Below are 24,291 nucleotides of genomic sequence, written 5' to 3' on the forward strand. Positions count from 1 at the left end.
TATATAATTATTAGGGTTTGTTTTTTTCCTTTAAAAAAATGGTTCCCTCCCACCACATCCGCCACCAAAGCCACACCAGACGCCACCTTTCTTGTTCGTGAGAAGAGAGAAAAATTAGGTAAAGAGCGCAAATTGGTCAAACAACGCCCTCCGTCTCAGCCACTCATTTTACCCCCAAATCTCCTATCTATTTCCAACGCAACCATCCAAAAGTCAATAACTTTTCAGGGATGAGAATGACATTCTACTCCCTTTCAATTTATTTACACACATGCTGCCCACCAACTAACATTTCTTTTGGAATACCCATCGCCAACCACCTCTCGGCTCGCCGCCACGGCGATGTTGTCGGTGACGCCATCATTTCTCCGTCCATCACCTTATCTACAAACTCTCACATCCACGTGGCAACATCATCAACATGGATGGAAAGCTCCTAGTCTCCCTTGGGTATATTCAGCTCCTCCATGGACCACGCTATTTCCTGCTTTTTTATCCATTCTTCTTTTCTTGGATGAAACTTTGGATTGAAGCTTTTTCCCATCTTATCCATTGCTTTATATGTCCTTCCTAATTATATTCCATCCATTACAAGAGTTGATGTTTCTGATTTTTTATTCTTTTTTATCCGATAAAGATAAAGATATTTCCGGATCAACTTTTATATCAGCCACTGAGATCGAGAGTGTTTAGCACGGTAGTAAATATTATTTTTTAAAGTAATTTTTATTTAAAAATATATTAAAATAATATTATTTTATTTTTTAAAATATATTTTCAACATTAGTATATCAAAAAAAACTATGTTAATGTTAAAAATATATTTTTTAAATAAAATAATATTTTTTTAAAAAAAAAAACTCTTAATCATGGTAGGAATTATGAGTGTATTCCTATCTAAAAGTTTATATATTTTCTTTTTCTTATGAAATAGCATTATTATAATATATAATTTTAGTTTCACTCGAAGTAAAGAAAGAAAAAGGAAGGTGGGGAGGAGGCTGAGAAGATGATTGGCTAGCAAAAAAAGCAATTAAGCTACAAATGAAAACATGTGATACTCACCTTGGTTGATTAGGTATCAAACGACGCGGGGGCAGTACATTGTTCTTACTCACGTGGCTTTGTTTAAAACCTGACACGCGTGCAGCTGCCTTAACGAAAGGGAGTAAAGAGCGCGTGACCCTAAGACTCCACTTTGCCAGCTGGCGTTACTGGGTAGTCTACTGGCGGACCTTATCCTCTTCTTTTTTATGTAATATTTTTTCTGGTAATTAATAAAAAAATAAAAAACATAAAACAAAAGAAAGAAAGAAAGAAAGAAACGTTGTTTATTATTGTATTGTATTGTAGCAGTAGTACATTGTTTACATGGATAGATAGAAAGAAAGAGAAGAGGGGAGGAGAAGAGAAGAGACAGACGTTGTTAATGTGACTCTTGAGATAACAGAGAGGAACCGAAAGCCAAACCCTAGAATTCATTCTTTCTTTCTTGTGAAAGATAACATTTTTTTTTTTAATTATATTTCATTTCAGATCCAAAGATTATTAAGGTGCAAACTTTCTTGCCTTTCAAAGGTTAGTTTTTCAACTTTTGGATAGTTTTTCTTTTTTAATCTCATACAAGAAAGTTTGTTAATCTGGGGTAAATTTTTTTTTTTTTTTTTGAATTCGAATGTAAAGTTTGAGTCTTTTTTATAATTCATCTTTGCTTGATCATTTACTATATTTGGATCTCATTTATATGTTTAATTGGATTGTAGCCATTAATCATGTGTGGATTAAGATTGGTAATTACTGTATCTCTGATTATGGTGCTTGCTTCTTACCCTTTTCAGATCCTGTCAAATTATAGTGATCTCAAAGGGAAATCAATACTGGGGTTTGGTTTATAGTAAGTTTTGAGTACAAGTTGTAGTGTTTGTAGTTCTGCATTGTTAAAGAAAGAGGGTGAAGATGGTGTCTAGATCATATACCAATCTCTTAGATCTAGCTTCAGGTAACTTTCCGGCAATGGGTCAACCTCGGGAGAGAAAGCAGTTGCCTCGTGTAATGACAGTTCCGGGAGTTATTTCCGAGCTTGATGATGATGCGGCCTCAGATGTGCCTTCATCAGTAGTTCAGGACCGCATGATCATTGTAGCGAATCAATTGCCGGTAAAAGCAAAGCGTATGCCAGATAATAAAGGATGGAGCTTTAGTTGGGATGAGGATTCTCTGTTATTGCACTTAAAAGATGGTTTGCCTGAAGATATGGAGGTTTTATATGTTGGTTCTTTGCGGGCTGATGTTGACTTGAGTGAACAAGATGATGTCTCGCAGGTTTTGTTGGATAGGTTTAATTGTGTTCCGGCATTTCTACCTCCTGATATTTTGTCGAAGTTTTATCATGGGTTTTGTAAACAGCATTTGTGGCCGCTTTTTCACTATATGCTTCCTTTTTCGGGGAATCATGGTGGGCGATTTGATCGATCTTTGTGGGAGGCATATGTGGCAGCAAATAAGATCTTCTCGCATAAGGTGATTGAGGTTATAAACCCAGAGGAAGACTATGTTTGGATTCATGACTATCATTTGATGGTGCTGCCTACTTTCTTGAGGAGAAGGTTCAATGCATTGAGAATGGGATTCTTTCTTCACTGTCCATTTCCTTCGTCAGAGATATACAGGACTTTACCTGTTAGGGAAGAGATTCTTAAGGCACTTTTGAATTCAGACCTCATTGGCTTTCACACTTTCGATTATGCTCGACATTTTCTTTCTTGTTGCAGTCGAATGTTGGGGTTGGAATATCAGTCAAAGAGAGGTTACATTGGAATGGAGTACTATGGTAGGACTGTTGGAATAAAAATCATGCCAGTTGGGATTCATATGGGGCAGATTGAGTCTGTCTTGAAACTTGCAGACAAGGAGTGGAGGGTAGGAGAGCTAAAACAACAATTTGAAGGAAAGACAGTTTTACTTGGGGTTGATGATATGGACATCTTTAAAGGTGTAAATTTGAAGCTTTTGGCAATGGAACAGCTTCTGAAACAACACCAAAAGTGGCGAGGAAGGGCTGTTTTGGTGCAGATAACAAATCCTGCAAGGGGACGAGGGAGAGATGTTGAGGAATTGCAGGCTGAAATACAGGAAAGCTGCAGGAGGATTAATGAAACTTTTGGTCGACCTGGCTATGAACCAGTTGTCTTTATTGATCGACCAGTATCTCTCAGTGAAAAAGCTGCATATTTCACCATTGCAGAGTGTGTCGTTGTGGCAGCTGTGAGAGATGGGATGAATCTTACTCCTTATGAGTATGTTGTGTGCAGGCAGGGTGTTTCTGGGTCGGAGTCTAGTGCAGAATCCAGTGGACCCAAGAAGAGCATGCTGGTTGTATCAGAGTTCATTGGATGTTCCCCTTCACTTAGTGGTGCAATTCGGGTCAATCCATGGAACATTGAAGCAACCGCTGAAGCAATAAATGAGGCGATTTCAATTGCCGATTCTGAGAAACAATTGCGACATGAGAAGCATTACAGGTATGTCAGCACACATGATGTGGCATATTGGTCAAGGAGCTTTTACCAAGACATGGAGAGGACTTGCAAAGACCATTTCATAAGGCGCTGCTGGGGAATTGGCTTAAGCTTTGGTTTCAGAGTTGTTGCGCTTGATCGAAATTTCAAAAAATTAAATATTGATCATATTGAATCTGCATACATAAAGTCCAAAAAAAGAGCTATACTCTTGGACTACGATGGAACTGTAATGCCACAAACATCCATCAATAAGACCCCAAGTTCTGAGGTCATTTCAATGATAAATACTCTTTGTAGTGATGTTAAGAACACCGTCTTTGTTGTCAGTGGAAGAGGAAGAGATAGTTTAGGCAAGTGGCTTGCTCCTTGCAAAAAACTTGGAATTGCTTCTGAACATGGGTACTTCGTGAGGTATGTTCTAAATTACTCTTGTTTGCTATTGTTCTTCCATTTCTGCTTGACTAAAAATCATGATGTGTCAGGTGGTCTGCAGATGATGTTTGGGAGAACTGCGGGCAGAGTAGTGATTTTGGATGGATTCAAATAGCTGAGCCTGTTATGAAATTATACACAGAAGCCACTGATGGATCTTCCATCGAGACCAAAGAGAGCGCTTTGGTTTGGCACCACAGGGATGCAGATCCTGGTTTTGGAGCTGCTCAGGCCAAGGAGATGTTGGACCATCTTGAAAGTGTGCTTGCAAATGAGCCTGTTGCTGTCAAAAGTGGTCAGTTTATTGTGGAAGTTAAGCCTCAGGTAAATATTCTGCTTCAAATCCAATTTACCAACTTTCTAGCTGAATGCAATTTCCTGTCAATTGCTGTTCTGATGATCAACTAATTTGTTTTTCAACCATGAAAGAAATGAACGTCTTTGGCATACCATCTTATTTGTTTTGATTGCTAGAACGAAGTGCAAACTGTTCTCATTTTCTTTAGACCAATTACATAACTTCAAGTCTGGTAAGTAAGCTTATGACAAACCTAGGTCGGAGGAGAAGCTGGAAGTTAGGGAGTGAGAATCAGTTTAATGTTTGGCATGAAAATTATTTCAAGTTTTTTTCAGGAGCAGCTAGTTAGCCAAATGGGAATTACAGATTCATGCAATCATGAAAATTCTGGAAACCTGTTTCCTAGAACACTCTTTCTAATTGTAAGCTGTGCTATAGAAGGAAAAAATAATAGTGTTGGTAAAATACTTTTTTGGACTATGGCTTGATTTTCTGAACTGGTTGGGTTTTGGCCTTTTCAGTTGTCGTTATTTCTCTTTCTGAAGCAATTGCGGTGATGATGCCATAAAAGTTGCATGATTTCTTATTGATTGTCAATATTGTTTAATAATCAGTCAGTTTGAATGTTCATTATTAAACCTTTGGATCATTAAAATTTCAGTAGGAGAAAACATTAAAGCTTGTTGATCGTGGATGTTATATCACCACTAATTGAATGGACCCTGATATTTTGTTTGACAATGAACCATGCAAACGCTCAGTGTTAACTTCAATCATAACTACAACCTACCTTTTTACTGTTTGGGATAACCTGGGTCCATCTTTCCTAATCAAGTGATCTATTCTGGACTAAAATGTAACCATGAAGCCTGACGCAAATTTTCATGCGGCTTTCAGGGAATCAGTAAAGGTTCCGTGGCAGAAAAGATCTTTACATCAATGGCTGAAAGCGGAAGACAGGCTGATTTTGTATTGTGTATTGGCGATGACAGATCAGATGAGGATATGTTTGAAAGCATTGATAATGCAATAGCAAGTGGTATCCTTAACTCCAGTAAATCTGTATTTGCTTGCACTGTTGGTCAGAAACCTAGCAAAGCCAAGTACTATTTGGATGACACAGCTGATGTCATAAACATGCTTGAAACTCTTGCAGAAGCTTCCGACCCTTCACCCTCTGCTGGAAACTCCCCTTGAAATCTTTAAGATGATCAAGGAAGAATAACGTGCTTGACTGTGATTGAGGGTAGCAATCATTTTCTGCTCATTTTCGGAAATGGCTTGTTGGAAGAGACATTAATGGCCTCCTGATAGATGGCCTGTTGAGAAATGTCCAAGCGCTTGATTTTTGTCTGTGACATAACATGAACAGTTCAGATAGTGGGATTTTTCTTGGGGAAATCCTAAAAAAGTATATTTTTTAATCAGTTCAGACATGTAGGGGTTCAGGTGACCTAATGGATTTATAGGAAGACTGACATGGAATTAAAAGAAATAAATATTGCATTGCAAGCGTGTAAAGGCCAGCTGCATAGGATCCAATACATGATTGTAGGTGGCATTCATATTCAACTGCATTCTTGCCTGGGTAATTCGAACGGCGGGAAGTTGGGGTTCCCGCTGTAACAGAAGCAGGTATCAGATGGTTTAAGTTGCCATGTTCAACAGAGACTATACCGGTGCAAATTTTTTCCTTCTAATTTTATTTTTTCTCGAGTGAATTTTTTTCGGAACAATTTTTATTTTATTCCTTTGCTCGTTAAATCTGTAAATTTTATAGCGAAGTTGGGAATTTAGTTGATTTTGAATCAATTTCATTGAACGACATTGTTGCTCATGCTTACTGGAGTGTTGGTTGATTCTTGACCTGTTTGTAAACTGTGGACACTTCTGCCATTTGTACTGCACAAAAATGAGTTTAATGTTGGTTTTGTAAATTCTCTAGGAACTGGAGAGAGAGACCCTTTTTTAAAACCGCTTGTCTTGTGCATGCTAAGAGGTCTGCTGCCTTGTTTTGGAACTCTTGTCGTCCGTCACAGTCTTCCTTGAACTACTGCCGTTTAAGCTCTGCCTCTGCTTTTAACATCGTCAGGGATGGTCTTCCATGATTTTGTAGGCTGTTTTCGTTAGACAAATTCGGCAATTAGCATAAAAAAAAATAGTAAATTAATATAGTGGCAAAAAGTTTTGATGAAATAACATGCCTTTCAATATCATGGTTTTAAAATGTGAAATTTAATTAAATATCATGTTTTTAAAATATCATGGTTAGGAACTTTGACAAATTTTAATTGATGTTGCGGTTGTAAACGGCTACATCAATTAAATCCAAAACTAACTGATTTTTATGGTTGTTTAAACTGGTCGACTAGTTTACAAAGAAAATCATAAAATTATCAAAATCAGTGTCCTGAGTGAGATTTTTGAGATTTGATGGTTGGAAAGGAAAACGACCTTCCGGAAACTCTTGTAAACATTTAGACGCGATCCAATAGTCGAATTAAAAGTTATAGTTTTTTTTAGTCATGATTCTGGTTTGGCGTGACCTAACCTTCTCTTGAGCGTAGACCTGTCTCACCAATCCATAAATATATCTGTTAGGTTATCCATGTAATTTTTTTATTACCTACATGCAATAGTAGGTATACATGGGGGGATGGTTTTCATGCCCTTCGTTGAGGATGAGGGAGTGACAGTGTTTTAAGCTATTCTTAAATGGCTTAATGAGTATTTTTTGTCTTTTTAGTTATTTGTTGAAAGTTTAAAGGGGTTGATTCTTCAATGATGGTGGGAAGATCAGTCACTATATCATGTTATAACATTTCTATATTATCTACAATTGAAAAAAAAATAAGAATATGTAAAAAGAGGAATAAATTAACTTTCATTAGTTTTTCATAAATGACGCATTAACAATGTTAAAAAAAATATTTTTCATTGAATTTGGGTTTTTCACGGTGGTTTGATGGGCTAATATCTTTCTTTTTTTTTAACTTGGATTGTGATCCATGTTTTCTCATAAGACAAGGTTCTTTTTTAAAATAATAGATTCTTAAATGCTTAAGTTGAAAAAAAAATACAAAGATGTATATAATGTGTAGAGGGAGAAAATAACAAAGGAGTGTTTTTAGGTGTTTTGTAATATGTTGTTTTTTTTAAAAAAAAATATCATTTATATCCAATGATCCTTGGGCATTTATACACCTTCGAACCACATGAATTACCTGTGGTAAAGGGGATTGCAAACCTAGTTGGACCCTTCATCTATCTTTTATTTTTCTTCTTCATTATCTTTTCTTTCTTTAGGACTAGTTGGCCCTTCCTTTTTCTATTCCTTCTTCTACTACTCTCCTTTACCTTTCTCTTTCTTCCATTCAGGTCTGGTTAGGCCCTTCCTTCTTCTCCTTTTTCTCTTTTTTCTTCTTCTTCTCTTTTTTTTTTTCTGGTTTGGTTAGGCTGGTTTTATTTTGACCCAACCATATGACATTTGCGGATTTTTTTATATCATTTTTTAATGATTAAGACATTTTAGTAGCCTCTTTCAGTCCAATGCTTAGATTCAAGTTATCCCGTCTCCTTTCTTTTTGTTTTTTTTTCTCTTTCAATGTTATTATTTACTAATTTATTGTAACTTAGGCCCTGTTTATTTCACGGAAAATGGTTTTTTAGAAATCACTTTCCAAACTTTCTTGTGTTTGTTTGTCATTAGAAAAGTTGTCCAACGAAAAACACTTTCCAGTCAAAGGAAAATTTGGTTTAGTTTTCAGGACAGTGTTTTCTTTTTATTTTAGACGGAAAACTCTTTCCAGAAGTTGTGAAAAATTTAAAAATATCATGTTATTTGCTGATTATATCAAATTTGGTTCTCAAACTTTTGATTGCTATATATTTTGTTTTGAATCTTTTTTTTTTTCAATTCCATCACTTAGAATTTGATTTAATTTGATTTTTATATCAATTTTGGTTCTCATTTTTATGATTGTTATTTGTTTTTCTCTTATCATTTTCTTAATTGAAATTTTTTATCTATCAGATTTGATTCTCATTTTTTTTATTGTTATTTATCTTATTAAAAATAATTTATGAAATTGCAATTTTTTTTAATTTCATCATCTTTTAACTTTTTTATCTATTAGATTTGATCTCTATTATTCTGATTGTTATTTATTTTATTTGAGATAATTTATGAAATTAGATTATTTTTTTTCAATTTTATTCTCATTTAACTTTTTAATTTGTAAGATTTGTTTCTTATTATTTTAATAAACTTGAAAAAAATATTAACAATTTATTCTCCAGCTCATTTTTCATGACATAGCTAAATACTGGAAAATATTTTCCAACTTATTTTCCATGATATTACCAAACATCGGAAAATAATTCATTTTCTAGGAATTCATTTTTAAAAAAAACCACTTTCAAAAATAATACTTTCCAACAAATAAATAGGATCTTAGTCTTCGTAGTTTAATGAAACTGATTAATTAATCGTTGTGATTTTTAAGACTATAATTAATCCTTTAAATCTGTTTATAACTTAGTATTTCCATGATTTCACACCCTTTTCCATCTTTTTTTTTTTTTTTTGAGAAATAGAAAAGAGAAATAGTTAAGATAGGAAGATTTGATTAGTGAAAAAGTAAATTCTGAAACAAAAAGCTACTAAATCGAGGAAGACCAATGCTGGTCAAGGTAATCTGTAATTGTTTATGGTCCTCGTGGAGACTAATCAAATTAGTTTAACTAAATAACCCTTGCATTATACCTCTCTCGTATTTTCCCATTTTCTGCTCTATTTGTCTCTCTCTAACATGATTGATAATGTGGTGCATGAGATTTTATAAAAAAATACATAATTAAATTAAAAAAAATACATTTTTATATATATTTCTTTTTATGTTTTTAGCTTTTAACATATCAAAATCATATAAAAACATCTAATTAATTAATTTAAAGTTCTTAGAGCATCTCCAACCGGAGAGGCAAATGGTGAGGCAAATTTAAAAACGTGTCCTTTTAACTTTTGTTTCTTTATTTTACCATTCCAACGCAGCAGGCAAAAGAGAAACCAAAATGGCTATTCAATTTGGGAAGAGCTATTTCTACAGGTTTCTGTAGAATAGCTAAAATGGAATTAACGTTGCCAACGGCTATTTTTATAGCCGTTGGTCAACAGCGTTTTTTTTTCTTTAAAAGCAAGGAAAGAAACTTGTTTTTTTTTTAAATCTTGTATTGTGCCTCACTCTTCTCTCAAATTTAGAAAAACAAGAATCAATTATTCTCTGGTTAATTAATAACAATGGTTGTGTTAATAAGCTGAAATTAAAAGGTATGTTTATTTAAAAGCTTTTTATATTTTCTCTTTAATATCTCTTGATTTTGTAGATCTTTTGTTGTTAATTTGATATTTGTGATGATTTTTATTTCTTTGTTATTTTATGTTTTTGATATGGGTTAAGGAAAACAATTTTTTATTTATGTTGTTATCTTTGACAAAATTAAGAGGAAGTAATAATGGTAACTGATACTGATAAAAATATAGAGTGATATATTTAAAATTTATTTTTTATAGTCTGTTTTAATTTGAGGTTAATTATATTTTGTCTTGTTGAAAATGCAATTAAACAAGTATATCAATCCTCTCTTAGTTCCAAAAAATAGTCAAATTGTAATGTTAGAACAAGTAGGATGCAATGCTTGTTATTAATTCATATGTATGTAAACTACAAAAGTGCTAGACATTGAATGTGCGCTTCTTTTACACTCTCCTATAAGGTTTTAACTTGAGCTTTTTTTTAATATAGATGGATTCAAATTTTCCAAGCTCTTTCACCAACTTTCTTATGAGTGAATCAGAAAATATTCTCTCTCAACCAAGTGATTCTAATCAATTAATTGATGACTTAACATACTCGAATTTAAATGTCTATACAATAAAAATATCACAAAGAAGTAAAAACTTCTCACTAGAGGAAGATTGTTTACTTGTCTCTGCATGGCTAAATACAAGCAAAGATCCAATTATAGGAGTTGAACAACAAACAAAACAGTTTTGGGCTCGAGTACATGCTTACTTTGTAGATAATGGAGGAAACTTGAATAATCGTTCCCAAATAAGCATCTCAAATAGATTGCAAGAAATAAATAGAGAAGTCGGTAAATTTGTTAGATTTGTTACTCAAATTGAAAATCGTCAACAAAGTGGAATGACCGAAGAATCAAGGGTAATTTTAATATTCGTTTTCATGTTAAATTGTTTAACATATATTTTAAAATTATTTAATTTCTCTAATTTTTTACTTACCAGATTAATTATGTTCGACAAATATATGCTTCTTGCGTTGGCAAACGATTTCAACTAGAACATTGTTGGGTTATCTTAAGAAAAGAACCCAAATGGCAATTTGAGCGTGCAAGTCAACATCAAAGGTCAAACAAGAAACAAAAAAGTCATGTCAATGCAAATTCGACTTCATCAGCTCCATCTACCCCTGATTCTGTTAGTTTAGGAGAAGACAGTGAACCATTGATTTATCAAGATAGACCAATTGGTCAGAAGGCTGCAAAGGAACGACTTAAACGTAAACAAGGAAAAGATAAAGTTGGAGAGACAACTGTAACAAATCTCTTACAACAATTCAGGGATACTCTAGTTGAAATTCAGGATCAGAAGAAACAAGACAGAAAAATTATGTTAGAGCAACAAGCTATGATGATTCAACAAAGTCAAGAGAAACAAGAATTGGACAGGACTGAGAAAGAATAACAAATTATGAAAATGGATATTTCTAATTTGGATCCAATTTCTGCAGCGTATTTTCAAAATAGAAAGTTAGAAATTATGCAAAAGAGGGGTTTTAATTTTTAATTAACTAGATTTATTTATTGTTTAATGTAATATATTTTTAATTAAATATTTAGAAATTTATTGGTTATTTTAAATATATTGTTATAAAAGTGGTATCAATTCATAATACTTTTTTGAAGTTCTTCTAACACTTAACAACAATAAGTATGATTAATTAACTTAAAAGATAACAACCATAATGAAAAAAAAAAACATAAAAAACTTGAAAATTATGATGACATAAGAAGTTCAAAGCTAATGATTCTACTCGTTACCATATTGTTCCCATAAATGTTCAACCAAATCTTCTTGTAGTTGAGAGCTAGTTGCTCTATCCCTGATTCGATTATGAGTTTGAAGAAAATCATGTAGATCTGGTATTTCACCATGTGACACTGATATAAAGGAATTGACTTCACATTCATAGTCAAATCCAAGGTTCATTGCTCATTCATCCTCAATAATCATTTAATGATCCAGGCATTCCAAAAAAGGCATGTCATATCCAAAGATCTTGTGAAGCCACCGCCTCTAGAATTATAATTGGTTCACGACAATGACTAGTATACATCTCATGCCATGCAATTGGACATTTCTCTCATTTCCAATGCATACAATCAATGCTCCCTAACATCCCTGGAAATCCACACTGCTCTCCAATTGATAATAATCGACAAATATCGGCCTCGTTTGGTGCCCTTAGATACCAATCACCAAAAACTTTTATGATTTCTTTGACAAAAGCTCTAAGACTTTCTATCGCAGTGTTTTCTCCAATTTGAAGATAATCATCAGTAAGATCTGCAGGAATACCATATGCAAGTATTATGTGAGCTGCAGTTACCTTTTAAAGACAAGATAAACCAAGAACACCAAAAACATTTGTCCTTTGTTTGAAATATGAATTATGAGCTTCCACTGCATTTGCGATCCGAAGAAAAAGACGACGACTCATCCTAAATCTTCTTCGAAATTGAGTTTCAGTGAATTTAGGATTTTCAGCAAAATAATCATTATATAACCTTAACTCACGTTCCTTTCTATTACGATTGACAATATTGTGGCCAAGAATAGAGCCACGATACCCTGTTCTCCGCCCTTGATTATTCGATTCTTCTTCAGCAACCACAGCAGCAGCAACTTGAAAAGCGAACACAGGAGTGTCATCATCAAAATCAAAAGCATCATAAAAATTAAAATTAGAATGATTCATGATGAATTTTAATGAAATATATTTTTGATTGGAGAGAAAACAATGGAATGATGAGAAAAAATGTTAAGGTATATGAGAATATTTATAGATGGATTATTTTTTCAAATTTTGAAATCTTAGAATGTTGGCGGTCATTTTTTCAAAGCATGAATTTTTTTAAAAAAAATTGAAAATAAAAATTTAAAATATTGACGGTTTTTTTTCAAAGTTTGAATTTGAATTTACTTTTAAAAAATTAAATTTTTAACAGTAACATATAAAACTGAAAATTAAAAATATTCATATAAATAAATTTTAATTTTAATTTTAAATTATATCTTTTAACTTTCATATTATTTCATTAAATTTTATATTATTTTTATAAATTAATCATATTAATTATATAATTAATAACATCATAATTATATTATATATAAAATATCTAAATTAGTTATATAATTATATAAAAATAAATTTAACATGAAATATATTAAAATATAAATAATTTTTCTAAATAATTTTTTACTATTGAAATATACATAATCAAAAAATATATATTTATACTATTTAAAAAATTATTTTATCAATTTAGTATTTTAATTTAGCTTTTTATATTGAAGATGCTATTAGAGCCATGCACTCGCTAAGTTGGGGTGAAATCCTGGCCCATACAGGGGACAAGACAGGAGGCCTGTCCTCCGTACTCTGAGCATTAACAAGGCCACAAGTACCCACGTATTTATTTCTTCTACATGTATTTATTAATTTCTGGACTTGCTGAACTACTCTGATAAAACTATTGATTGGCATTTTAAGTGTTGAAGCTTGTCTCATTCATTCTTTCATTTCCAACATCCTTATTCATATCTCACCATGTGGGCTATTGCTCCCTTTACGTAGGAGACACAGCTTTTGGTTCCATTTTTTCCTTCATTTTAAGCTAGTCTAGATCTGCATGGGGACCATGCAGATTCAATGCAGGAAACAAGAAGATGAGCTACATATGGCTATCCACGCTTGGAGTTCTGGTCACAAGATGGAAGTGCTCGCGTGTTAGCTAGCAGTCAAACAGATGCAGGCAATGTTTCGCACACAGCTCGTGAACCTTGCTCATTGCTCAGACTTTCTAAGTATGCTCACTAAAAGAATGTCATTTTATGGCAGTAACCTAAAGCTCTGTGCTGCTTGACCCTACCTGAAAGCACCAGCGAAGGAGACGAACAGCTAGCTAACACTACCAATCTTGCCAGATCCTCCAAGGCTGTGACCCCATGGCTACAAAGCAAAAGCATGTATGTCTATTAAGAGATTGAATTCAGTCACGATGCAATGCATTTCTCTTCGAAAATGTCGACCTAAGACATATACATAACAAAAATTGATGAAGATAATTTCTATTTTCTCCCCACACCATTTCATTTTCCATTACAATAATACAATGACATGAACATACACCACTTTTCAGAGGTGGGTCCAAACATCCCATGCTCCCTCATGCGACAAGGCATGTTCACCCCACGCGCCACCCCACGCGCCACCATGTCTAGTCTACTAACCGCACCTTCGAGTGAAGATCAAATATTTGGCAAAATTGTCAAGTCCCGCTAGCCAGAGTACATGAACTTGTAACCATCTTTTTTTTTACTACAGGATTTGATATGACAGCTCGGCTTATATTAGACCAAATCGATTCAAATCGGCTAAATAATTTGATTGGTCTACCATAAACCAAGGTTTTTGCAGCAATCACTGGACCGGATAGAACTACAATGTGATTTCATATTATATTACAAAATTATACAAAACAAAAGGGAGAGAAAAGGGGGAGAACATCAAGAACTCGCCGGAGACAAGTACACTTGACTCTGTATCACAGTTTTGCCAATCTTGAATCCTGGAACCACTGTGAAAGCTACCAGGAGATCAGTGTCAGCGTTGGTGGTTTCTAATACTGAGTCTTGTGTAACAGCCTCCATGTAGACATCAGAGAATCTGCAATTCTTGGCTACCTGAAAAATACTGACATCCTCACCAAATGAGAAAGCTAAGAGATTCAAGGCCCATAACCTTCTAGCCATCTCAACAAATGCATTAAAGAAAGCAGAATCTGGGAATCCACCAGAATTCACTAGCTTTCTCTGGTTTAAATTCCCAAACAGAGAGCACTCCATTTTTGCATGAACAAGTTGAAGATACTTAGCCCTTGTGAATCGTGCAAATGATGAGTCTGGATTCTGAGTCAAGAACTGTTTTGGGTTCAAAGATTTGAGCTTTTTGAATTCAATGAAGTAGTAGTGTTCACTTTGAAGCTCTTCATTTGGATGATTGAAACCCTCAAGCATTGTTTTGCACACAAAAGATTCAAAGACAAAGCACCTGTGGCTTGGATTTGCGAAAACAGTGTTTTCTGGTTCAATTGCTTTTGCAGCTGCTTCAATATCCCAGCGGGCTACCTCCATTTCACAAACCATTAGTTTCACAAAATTCCTCACGGACCTTAAAGCATGATGCAAGAATTGAACAAAATGGGTTGGATTTAGGAGTGAAAACCGAATGTTGTCGAACATTGATAGAGGCCCACTTGCATTTAGTCTCTTCTCAAGAGACTTGTTAAAAGCTATGGCCTCATCAAGCTGTTTCTTGAGTGAACCAATGTCTGAACCTTTAACCTCAACACCTGCTTCCAGTTTCTTGATTGTGATCTCATAGGTCTTCATTAAGCCCTGTTGTTCTTGAATCTCCGCCAGCATCATAGTAACCTGGGGAGAAAGGTCAAGCTCATTCTTGAAAAAACTACGCTTAAGTTGTGATAATTGTTTCAACTCATCAACAACAGCCTGATCTGAAGCTTGTATAGCATCGCTACAATAAGGATTCTGAGCCATTTGTAGCTCCGCGTAACCTGCTTTAATTGTAGTAATGCTTGCAAATAGCTTTGCCAGCAATGCCTCCAAGACTGCTCTGCGCTTGGCCTTGGCATCTTTCTTCTTGTGATTATTAGTGTTTTGAGGTTTGTAGGCGGTGTTTGAATCATCTTGATCGAACTTGTTGTGTGGTGTCAGCATACACATGCCAATCCCATTATTTGAAGCAATTCTAGTTGCAGTCTTGAGGTTGATAACTTTTTGGAATGTTCTTGCTATCTTGCTCTTGTTGTTTGGGAGTGATCTACATTTGATTGTCTCCATGATTTTAGATGGAAATCAAATGAAAGAATGTGGAAGGGGTTTTGGTTATGAAGATTTTTGGGTAGTTTTTTTTATTAGAGAAAGAAAAAGGGGTTTTGGGGATTGTAACAAGTGACAGTGTTATCTCATGAGAAAGAAAAGCCAGACACAAATTTTGACTAGCAGATTGGAGCTGGAGATGGAGGTGGGCTGTGGCTAAGCACCAAGCTAGCTAAGGGTGTCAGGTACAGTGATTATTGAAGTTTTTTTTAAAATGTTTTTTTATTTAAAAATATATTAAAATAATATTTTTTTATTTTATTAAAATTTATTTTTTATATTAAAACATAAAAAAAATTCAAAAATACAAAAACAAAATTATACTCTAGTCTCCTAAAATGAGAGATTGGTCCAAAGTGTTTTTTTTTAATGATATAAAATTAAAAAAAAAAACATTAAGAGAATTATTAAAAATATTCAACTTTTTATTTATTTATTTATATTGCTAGAATTTATTTTTCTTGAATTGCTTTATTAACATTGGATTTTTTTAACCGTTATTTTTTTATTAATTTATTCTATATTTTATTTTTCAAGCTGATTCTGTATGTTATTTTTAAAAGTTAAAGAAAACTCTAAATTTTATGTAAAGATTATAAAATCATGAACACATAAAATAAAACAAAATCCATGGAAAATCAAATCGAAAAACCACGCCTATAAAAAACATATAAATTGAATCAAGTATGTTTCGTGAATAAATCAACAATTTATTGTTGTTTTTTTCTCTCTTATGAATAAATGTTAATATAATAATAAGAGAGGGCTGTCCAGTGACAGAAGGATGTAGCTAATCAAAACTCAACAGTAGAGGGATGTGGGACATAACTAACCCTTCCAAAACCGGAAAATCTTAATTATTGAAAAAAAGAAATTAGTATTTTTTTTAATTAATGTGGATATTAGGTTATCTTATGTATATTTTAATTAATTTTATGAGCTTTAAAGTTAATAATTATATAAATTTCAGTAATTTTAAGATTTATGGTGATTTTTAAAAATAAATTCAGAAATTTATCAGTTAAATTATTCCTACTAGAGTTTAAAAAAAAAATCAGTATTGTATATAGATAAGAGAAGGAGAGATGATGATATGTGGGCCCATTTACATGGTGATTGATTTCGCACCATCTGAGCATGGGCCCCATTCAACCCTGGAACGAGAGATGGCGGATTAATGTTTGAACATCCGAGTGCGTGATTAACGACCATGATGCATGGAGCAGGTATTCGTATAATTCCGGTGGCAAACAGGAAATTAGTTTGTAAATTATTAAATGAATAATTAATGAATATAAAACCTAAGGCTTAAGGAAAAAAAAAATGTTAAGAATAAATTGTGATTGGGTCGGTGGGAGACCTTGACGGGACAGTACTGTGATTGTGATATTCAGAATCTTGGGTGGCCAGATATGACAGCATCATCAAGTGAATCTACAGTTGAGAATTGAGCTGTGACACTGATTGCTGTGACTCTAGCCGCTTTATGTAATTTGCAAATTCCTACATCAAGGTTTTAGTTTTACAGTGCTTAAACAGGCTTTTCATCGTATTTTAATTTTTTTACTTTAAATTAAATTTATTTTAATATCCTGATATTAAAAATAAATTTTTAAAAATAAAAAAATATATATTAATTCAATACATTTCCAAAAAAAAATCTTTTTAATATAATTTTTTATGAATTAATTTGTTCCATCTTTTGTACACAGAAATTATCAGTTTGAGATTATTATTTTTTGAAGTCGCAAGAAAATGCCATGTGAAAGTCTATTCATCGGGAACCACTACTGAAACCTTGGAGTCTGCAACTCTCTAAATTTTAACTTTCCCAAAAGGTAAAAATCAGCCAGCAAGAAGGCTCCGATGGGCATTGTCTATTTTCTTTGGGGATCTTGTAATAGTAAATAAATTGCTGGAAAAAAAAAAGAAAAAAGAAAAAAGAAGTGAGGAAACATGGGTATTAAAAAATGAAGGGAAACACAGCATAGTTCCATGAGAATATAATTCACACATGCCTCCCCTTCTGTTGAAAATATTAAATTGCCTCACAGAATTTGCATCATTTAATACTTTGGATATATGGAAGGGACAGTGGGAGCAGCTGGGAATTTAAAAAAAAAACTAAAAGGAAGAAGCTTCCAAGCATGCGGTTGGAAATATTATATGTTAAAAAGCTGGCATTTTGAAATTCTTGCAAGCATAGAAATTAATTTAATAAATTGAAGTTGTCTTTTGAATTAAATTACTTAAAGAGTCACTTGAAATCATTTCTTATAAAAATAAAAATTATTATAAAACACAAATAAAAACCTTGTTTGTTTTTGTTTTCAAACAATTAACTGTAAAAAATATTCGGGAAAGATGTTTGTCTTTGTTGTTTTTTATATTTTAAGGGTGTTTATTTTTTGTTCGGTTTGGTTTTTATCAAAAAAAATAATCAAAACTGGTTTTTAAAAAAAAAACCGCAACCGATTCAAATCGACCGGTTTCGGTTCGGTTATTTTGAAAAAAAAATCAGTTCAAACCGGTTTGACTCGGTTTTTTCGGTTAGGTTTTTTTTTGTTTCAGGCTTATAAAATCAAAACCGAACCAAACCGGTTATTTTTTCAAAATTATAATCAGTTTTTTTTTTTTACAATTCGATTTTTTAATTAATTTTTTTTAATTTTTTTAATTTAATCAATTTTTCAGTTTTTTCTCGCTTTCTATTAAAAAGCAAAAGAAAATGACGCGAAGCAATAAATGGCCGAAAGAAGATGGTGACTAAAATACAGTCTTGAAATGTGGGACATGGACACCGAACACACCGAAGCAGACAACATAAACAAAACTTAAAAATGAGAACAGCTAGCAGAGGACCGATGCTTTGTGATTTCATGACCGTTTCTGGAAATTTTTATTATTTTTCTCCCCTCTTTTCTCATCGACAGAGAGACCAATAATGTTTTGCCCAATTAAAAAATTAAAAAAAAAAAAAAGAGCACGCCGTTGAACAGTCGAACCTTTATGATTTGTGAGGCTTTCTAAACACAAAAATATACAGAGGAGGAGTACAGACAAAAGTAAGCACAAAGTAATATAATTGCAACCAGTGGAAAATAATTGTTTTTCTACGTAATTAATTGTAAAATACGTTTTGTTTTACTGAGGGTGTTTGTGTTTGTAGTAGTAGTTATTTTTTAAAATATTTTTTATTTAAAAATATATTAAAATAATATTTTTCATGTTTTAAAAATTAATTTTAATATCAGCACATCAAAACGATCTGAAAATATTAAAAAATTAATTTAAAACAAAATAAATAAAAATAAAATATTTTTTTTAAAAACACTTTTAAAATTAAAAAGTAAACTAACTATATATATCACCGCAACGTAAACAGTTTGAGTTAAAAAAATAATAATAATTGTCATGAATTGTGTTTTGTAGGGCACACCTATATTAATTAATCATCATTGTTTAAGAACATATTGAAATTACTGTCGGTATATAATTAATTAGATCATGCACTATAAGATATGCTCGAGACTGACCCGTATAAGCAAATTGATTAAAAAAAAGGTTCAATTTAAAGATGAGAAGGTCCCAGCTTCCACTTATCATCTATCTGTTAATATGATGTTGTGTTTATGTAATAAGTTCATTCAATGTGAGTATGGCACTTTTTTTTTTTTTTTTAGTTTAACATGGGTGTCCGGGCCAGCTTGTGCGCACCTCGACTAATTCCACGAGCCCTGAAGTTAACGACCATGTAAGCCTCCAGTGGCCATCAATGTGTGTATGACACTTTTTATTATTATTATTAACGTGGGTGTCCAGGTCAGTTTGTGCACACCTCGACTAATCCCACAAGCCCTAAAGTCAATGACCATGTAAACTTACAGTGGCCCTGAAGTTTGTGAGAGTATATGACACTTTAATGGTTGGTGTGGTTACGGTTTAAAAAAATATTTTAAAAAAAAACATTTTAATTGTGGTTTTTTAAATAAAAATATATATTTCATTAAAACTGTTATAAAAAGAATTTTTATATATAAAATAAAGAATTTAGTTTATATAAAACCAAAATTTAAAATATAATTACGTAAAAAAAGCCAATAACTAAATGATTTTTTCTCGTTTTCACGAGCAAGAAAAAACATCATCATAATGCCAAACATTCTACTACTTTCAGCTATAAAAAAACCAGACCAAGGCCCCCAATGTTCACTAACACTGGATAACTAAATTTAGGAAACAAAGGCGATCGAACATTAGACTTCCAGATAGAGATATGTTTCCAGTTCGATGTGTTTGGATTAATGTTTTTGGTAGCTCTGTGACATTAATGGCAGACAATAGGACATAAACAAAAGTTCGTAATCGATGCTAATTCGAGGAAGGGCCAATTCGAGCCTAAACAGCATCAGCCTTCATTATTGAGACTCGTTAAATGTTACCCTTAAGCCAAAAGACATGCATTTTAATTAGGGATTATTATTTTCGGTTCGGTTCGGTTTTTATTAAAATAGAAAATAACTAAGCCAAATTTAAAAAAAAAAAAAACCGAAACTGGTTCAAACCGACCGGTTTGGCTCGGGTTTTTTTGTTTGGTTCGGTTTGACTTGGTTTTAGCTCAATTTTTTTGGTTTGACTCGGTTTTTTTTCCGGTTTGGCTCGGGTTTTTTTTGTTTTTTTTTATTTGGGTTCGGTTCGGTTTTTTTCGGTTTCAGAATTATAAAACCGGAACTGAATCAGTCGATTTTTTCAAAATTTTAATCGGTTTAATCGGGTTTTTTTCACGGTTCAGTTTTTTCAGTTATTTTTTTCTGGTTTCTCAGTTTTTTTACTCACCTTAAAATTAATTTTAAGGATCTAAAAAAAAATCAAATATTTTCAGAAGTTATTTAAGGTTATTGGTAAGAAAATCATTGCTCCTATGTATTTATCTCTGTATACAATGATAAAGGCATTTTCGAGCTGGTTTGCTCGTTAATCAATTATTTTTTTCGATGATTTTAAAAGTACACTCTTTATATATATATATATATATATATGATGTATTTAGAAGAATTAATAAGTTGCTCAATATTAATGCTAAAATTTAAATTATAAAACACAAAAACCAAATTACCCGTATTAATATAATATATTAAGCAAGAGTCACTGCAAATACATACATGAGAGGCTTAAATGTAAGAATGTCATTCTAAAACATCGGATAGAGAACATTAACCAAAAAAAAAAAAAGTTAAAAGAGAATAGTTTTTTTACTGTAGCTCTTCTTATAAAATAATATTCATTAGAATATTATTTTGTTTGTTTATTTAATCAATTTTTTTTTTAATTTTATTATTTAATATCATATTTATTTTTTATTGGGCTATCTCATTCTCATGACATAGATTGCGGATTTGATGGGTTAACCTGATTAATATGAGTTTTTTTTTCTTAGTTAACTTTTTCCTCTAATTTCATTATTTAATATTGAGTTGATTGAGAATTATGCCTCATAATTTGTTTTAATCCTTACCAATTTCATCCTTTAATTTTATCATTTAATATTTGTTTTGGATCCCTTTGTAAAATTGTTTTTTCAATTTCATCATTTAATTAAAAATTTAGGTTGTCTTTTCATTTACTTTTTATTTCAAATTACATCTTCATTCTTTTAATTGCTATTTTTTTATATCTTTATGTATAATTAATTTTTTTATATTTCATCCTTCGATATTGATATTATTAGGAGTTAAGTTTCATGGTTTTTTCATATGAGATGCTTTTAGTTTAGTGACTCGGGTCATAAATTTGAAAAATTAACATAGCTTGACATTGTTTTTTTTTTTTGCACTTATTTTTTTTTCGATTTCATCCTTCGATGTTGTTTATTTTGAAAAATAGACTTTATAATTTTTTTTTTGTTTCCTTTCAATCGGGTTATCACGATTTCATAACTTAAGCAGCAAGTTTGGCCAGGTAATCCAAGTATTTTTTTTAATTTTTTTTTTTAATTTTTTTTTAGCCACATCCTTGAGTTTGTTTTTTAAAATTAAATTTCGTTATTTTTCAGTTATCTAGTATCGTTCGTAGGTGAAGGGCGACAGTGAAAATATCCTCAATTATATTAAATAGGCTACAGATTATTAAGCGGCATTTTTATATTTTTGCATTGCATCAATTCAACAAGTGACAATTAGCTAATTTTGAAGATTCTTTGAAGGCTTTACTAATCAATGCATTTATTCTATGAGCATTCAAATGTGGTAGTTGAGAATTAAAACTTATATTAATGGTCGCCTACAAGACACTTGACCTTTTGGATAGTAAACCACAATTTCTCCAGCAGCTAGCATCTACTCGCTCTGAATTCTGGTTTATTATTCATTATATCTGACATTAAAATTTTGACAATTCAAATTGATTATGGCTCGCCCTAGGTAAGTGAGCAAGATTAATTTTTTGCAGGGTTTTTAAAAAGATAAAAAGATATGAGATATGAATTATTTACTTTGTTGAATTTAATTAATTTAATAATATGATTAGAAAAAATATCTTCAGTAAACAAAGAGAACATATACTCAAGTTTAATCCACAATCAATCTAATGTTGAATGATAAAATAAAAAAATATTGATTTTAAAAATTTATAAAAATAAAAAAATAATAATAAAAAATTAAGGATCAAATCCAATAAAAAACAAATGAAGGAGGATGAAATCGTAAGAAAATTAATTTTAAAAATTATCTTAAATAAAAAATAACAATTAAAAGAATAAGTGTCAAATTTAACAAATAACTTAAGAATGATGAAATTAAAAACTAATTTTAATTTTATAAATAATTTTAAATTAAACAACTAGTAATCAAAAGAATATAAATTAAATATAAAAAAAAAAAAAATTAAAGGGTTGCTACGAAGAACTAGATGGTCAAGCAAAAAAATCTAAGAAAAAAAAGAACATAAGAAGAAAAAAAATCCATTGGTATCATACCCAAGGATTGTTAGTTACACACATAACCAAGCAATAGAGGGGGCGATAAAAGGATTTTAATTTCGCTCTAAAAACTACCGTTTGGCAATTAAACGACTCCTCACACGCTATTTGAATGGTGTAGAAACTCTCTACATGCTTATTTGATTAAAATACCAATATGCCCCTCGGCTTATTTGATTATAATAAAAAAACCAATATGAAAATACAAAAAAACCAAAGGACGCCACTTAATTTTTTTTATTTTAAGAATAATTTAATTATTCTATTGTGTTTTAGAAACTAAAAAATCAAAACAATAATTTTTACTTTTAAAAATAATTTAATTATTTTATTATATAAATAAAAATAAAGATATTATATCATCCTAGCAAGCAAGCCAAATATTTTTATTGATAAAAACAAAATTATCATTTCAGGTATTCTAGTTCATAATACAAATGAGTCTATAACTATAATATTTTTCACGGTTCAACATCACCCTTCCATTTTAGTTTTCTTCCTGATAACAACGTTACAAGCACACTTATGTTCACTGCATTTTATTTGAGACAAGGAGCCTTCACGGAGGGCCTTGTCTTAAATTATGACAAATTAGTGGCATTAATAAACAATATATATATATATATATATATATATATATATATATATATATATATATATATATTCCTTGTCCCTTTAATTATATCATGAGAAATAATCATTAAATACCTTATAAAAGGATACTACTTTTCTTTCTTTTCCCGCATGCAACTTTAACGTTAAATAAATCCTTGGTTGAATTCCGTCTCGAGGCTTAATTTACACAACCACACAATATTTTAAATAAGAAACAACCTCTTTTACTAAAGGAAAACTAAAGAGAAGTATGTTGGAGTGTTGGCCCATATGGTATGTGAATTTTATTTAATTTTTATATTATCGTTAAGGGTTTTACTATAAAAAAAGATTGCAAGAAATAAATTTTTTTATATGCATTAGTTTGGATATAGATAATCTGTTTAAGTAAATATAATATGGATGCATAAAAATTGGCATGAGAATATGTTAAAGAAAGGATTGTTGAAGTTTAGATTATAGTGGATTTCTTATATACCTAATTTTTAATTTTAATTTAAAAATATAGTAGAAAAATCATGTTTATATTTACATTAGTTTGGATATGGATTAATTGTTTATATAAATAAACTCTATCTATATATACATGAAATTAAAAGAATTACAGGAAAGCAGGCGTTTAAACTACTCAAAGTATTTAAGTGTTAGGTATGTATGAATCATTCTCTTGATGGTTTTGACTTAACGGGGAATCAAATAATAATGTATCATTACTTTTGTTATAATTATGTTCTCCAAATACCGCCATTGGCCTAACGGAATAGTATAAGTTAATGATTAATTCTTCATCATCATTCAAATTAATTGTTAATTGTAATAAGAATATATTGATTTTACTTGCATGAATTAGAATATAAGTAAGTATTTGAGAGTGCAGTAATAGTTGTTTTTTTTTAATATAAGTAAGTATTTGAGAGTGCAGTAAAGACAAGCGGATAGAAACGACATGCAGTCACCGATAATCTAAAAGGCCCGGAATTGTCAAAGCCGAACTGATAGCCCCTGAAAAAAGGGAAGCAAGCGTCCAAGGCCGCAGTGGGATTGACTGTAGACAATCAAAGCTGTCCTTCCCCTGAGAAAATGGCCATAAATATTAAATAGTGAAAAAAAATGTTCACAATTGCAATATATTGAGATGTGAAATCACGACATGCTTTCATTGAATGTCTTGGTTTGTCTCACC

The 24,291-nt window shown here is 31.7% G+C and overlaps 2 protein-coding genes across 3 annotated transcripts; one reads left to right on the forward strand and one right to left on the reverse strand.

Moving 5' to 3' along the window:
- The first annotated feature begins 1,344 nt into the window (after positions 1–1,344).
- Positions 1,345–6,088, forward strand: LOC7476319 (probable alpha,alpha-trehalose-phosphate synthase [UDP-forming] 7). Of its 2 annotated transcripts, XM_002305690.4 has the most exons (4): positions 1,348–1,578; positions 1,839–3,932; positions 4,004–4,277; positions 5,149–6,088. In XM_002305690.4, the coding sequence occupies exons 2-4, from the start codon at positions 1,957–1,959 to the stop codon at positions 5,446–5,448; spliced, it is 2,550 nt and encodes an 849-aa protein (XP_002305726.1). In that variant the 5' UTR covers positions 1,348–1,578; positions 1,839–1,956; the 3' UTR covers positions 5,449–6,088. The 2 variants fall into 2 exon arrangements, with proteins under 2 accessions (XP_024455208.1, XP_002305726.1); XM_024599440.2 differs by lacking the exon at positions 5,149–6,088 and having other exon boundaries at positions 1,345–1,578; positions 4,015–4,159.
- Positions 6,089–13,659: 7,571 nt separating this feature from the next.
- LOC7476318 (protein GRAVITROPIC IN THE LIGHT 1) lies at positions 13,660–15,672 on the reverse strand. Its single transcript, XM_002305018.4, has one exon. The coding sequence runs from the start codon at positions 15,476–15,478 to the stop codon at positions 14,123–14,125; it is 1,356 nt and encodes a 451-aa protein (XP_002305054.3). The 5' UTR covers positions 15,479–15,672; the 3' UTR covers positions 13,660–14,122.
- Positions 15,673–24,291: the final 8,619 nt, after the last annotated feature.

This window comes from Populus trichocarpa, chromosome 4 (assembly GCF_000002775.5).
Source record: "Populus trichocarpa isolate Nisqually-1 chromosome 4, P.trichocarpa_v4.1, whole genome shotgun sequence".
Taxonomy (NCBI): Eukaryota; Viridiplantae; Streptophyta; class Magnoliopsida; order Malpighiales; family Salicaceae; genus Populus; species Populus trichocarpa.

Coding starts and splice junctions, on each gene's coding strand:
- LOC7476318 (XM_002305018.4), bottom strand. CDS start 15,478: ATGGAGACAATCAAATGTAGATCACTCCCAAACAACAAGAGCAAGATA.
- LOC7476319 (XM_002305690.4), top strand. CDS start 1,957: ATGGTGTCTAGATCATATACCAATCTCTTAGATCTAGCTTCAGGTAAC. Junction 3,933..4,003: donor GAACATGGGTACTTCGTGAG/GTATGTTCTAAA, acceptor ATGATGTGTCAG/GTGGTCTGCAGATGATGTTT. Junction 4,278..5,148: donor TTGTGGAAGTTAAGCCTCAG/GTAAATATTCTG, acceptor TGCGGCTTTCAG/GGAATCAGTAAAGGTTCCGT.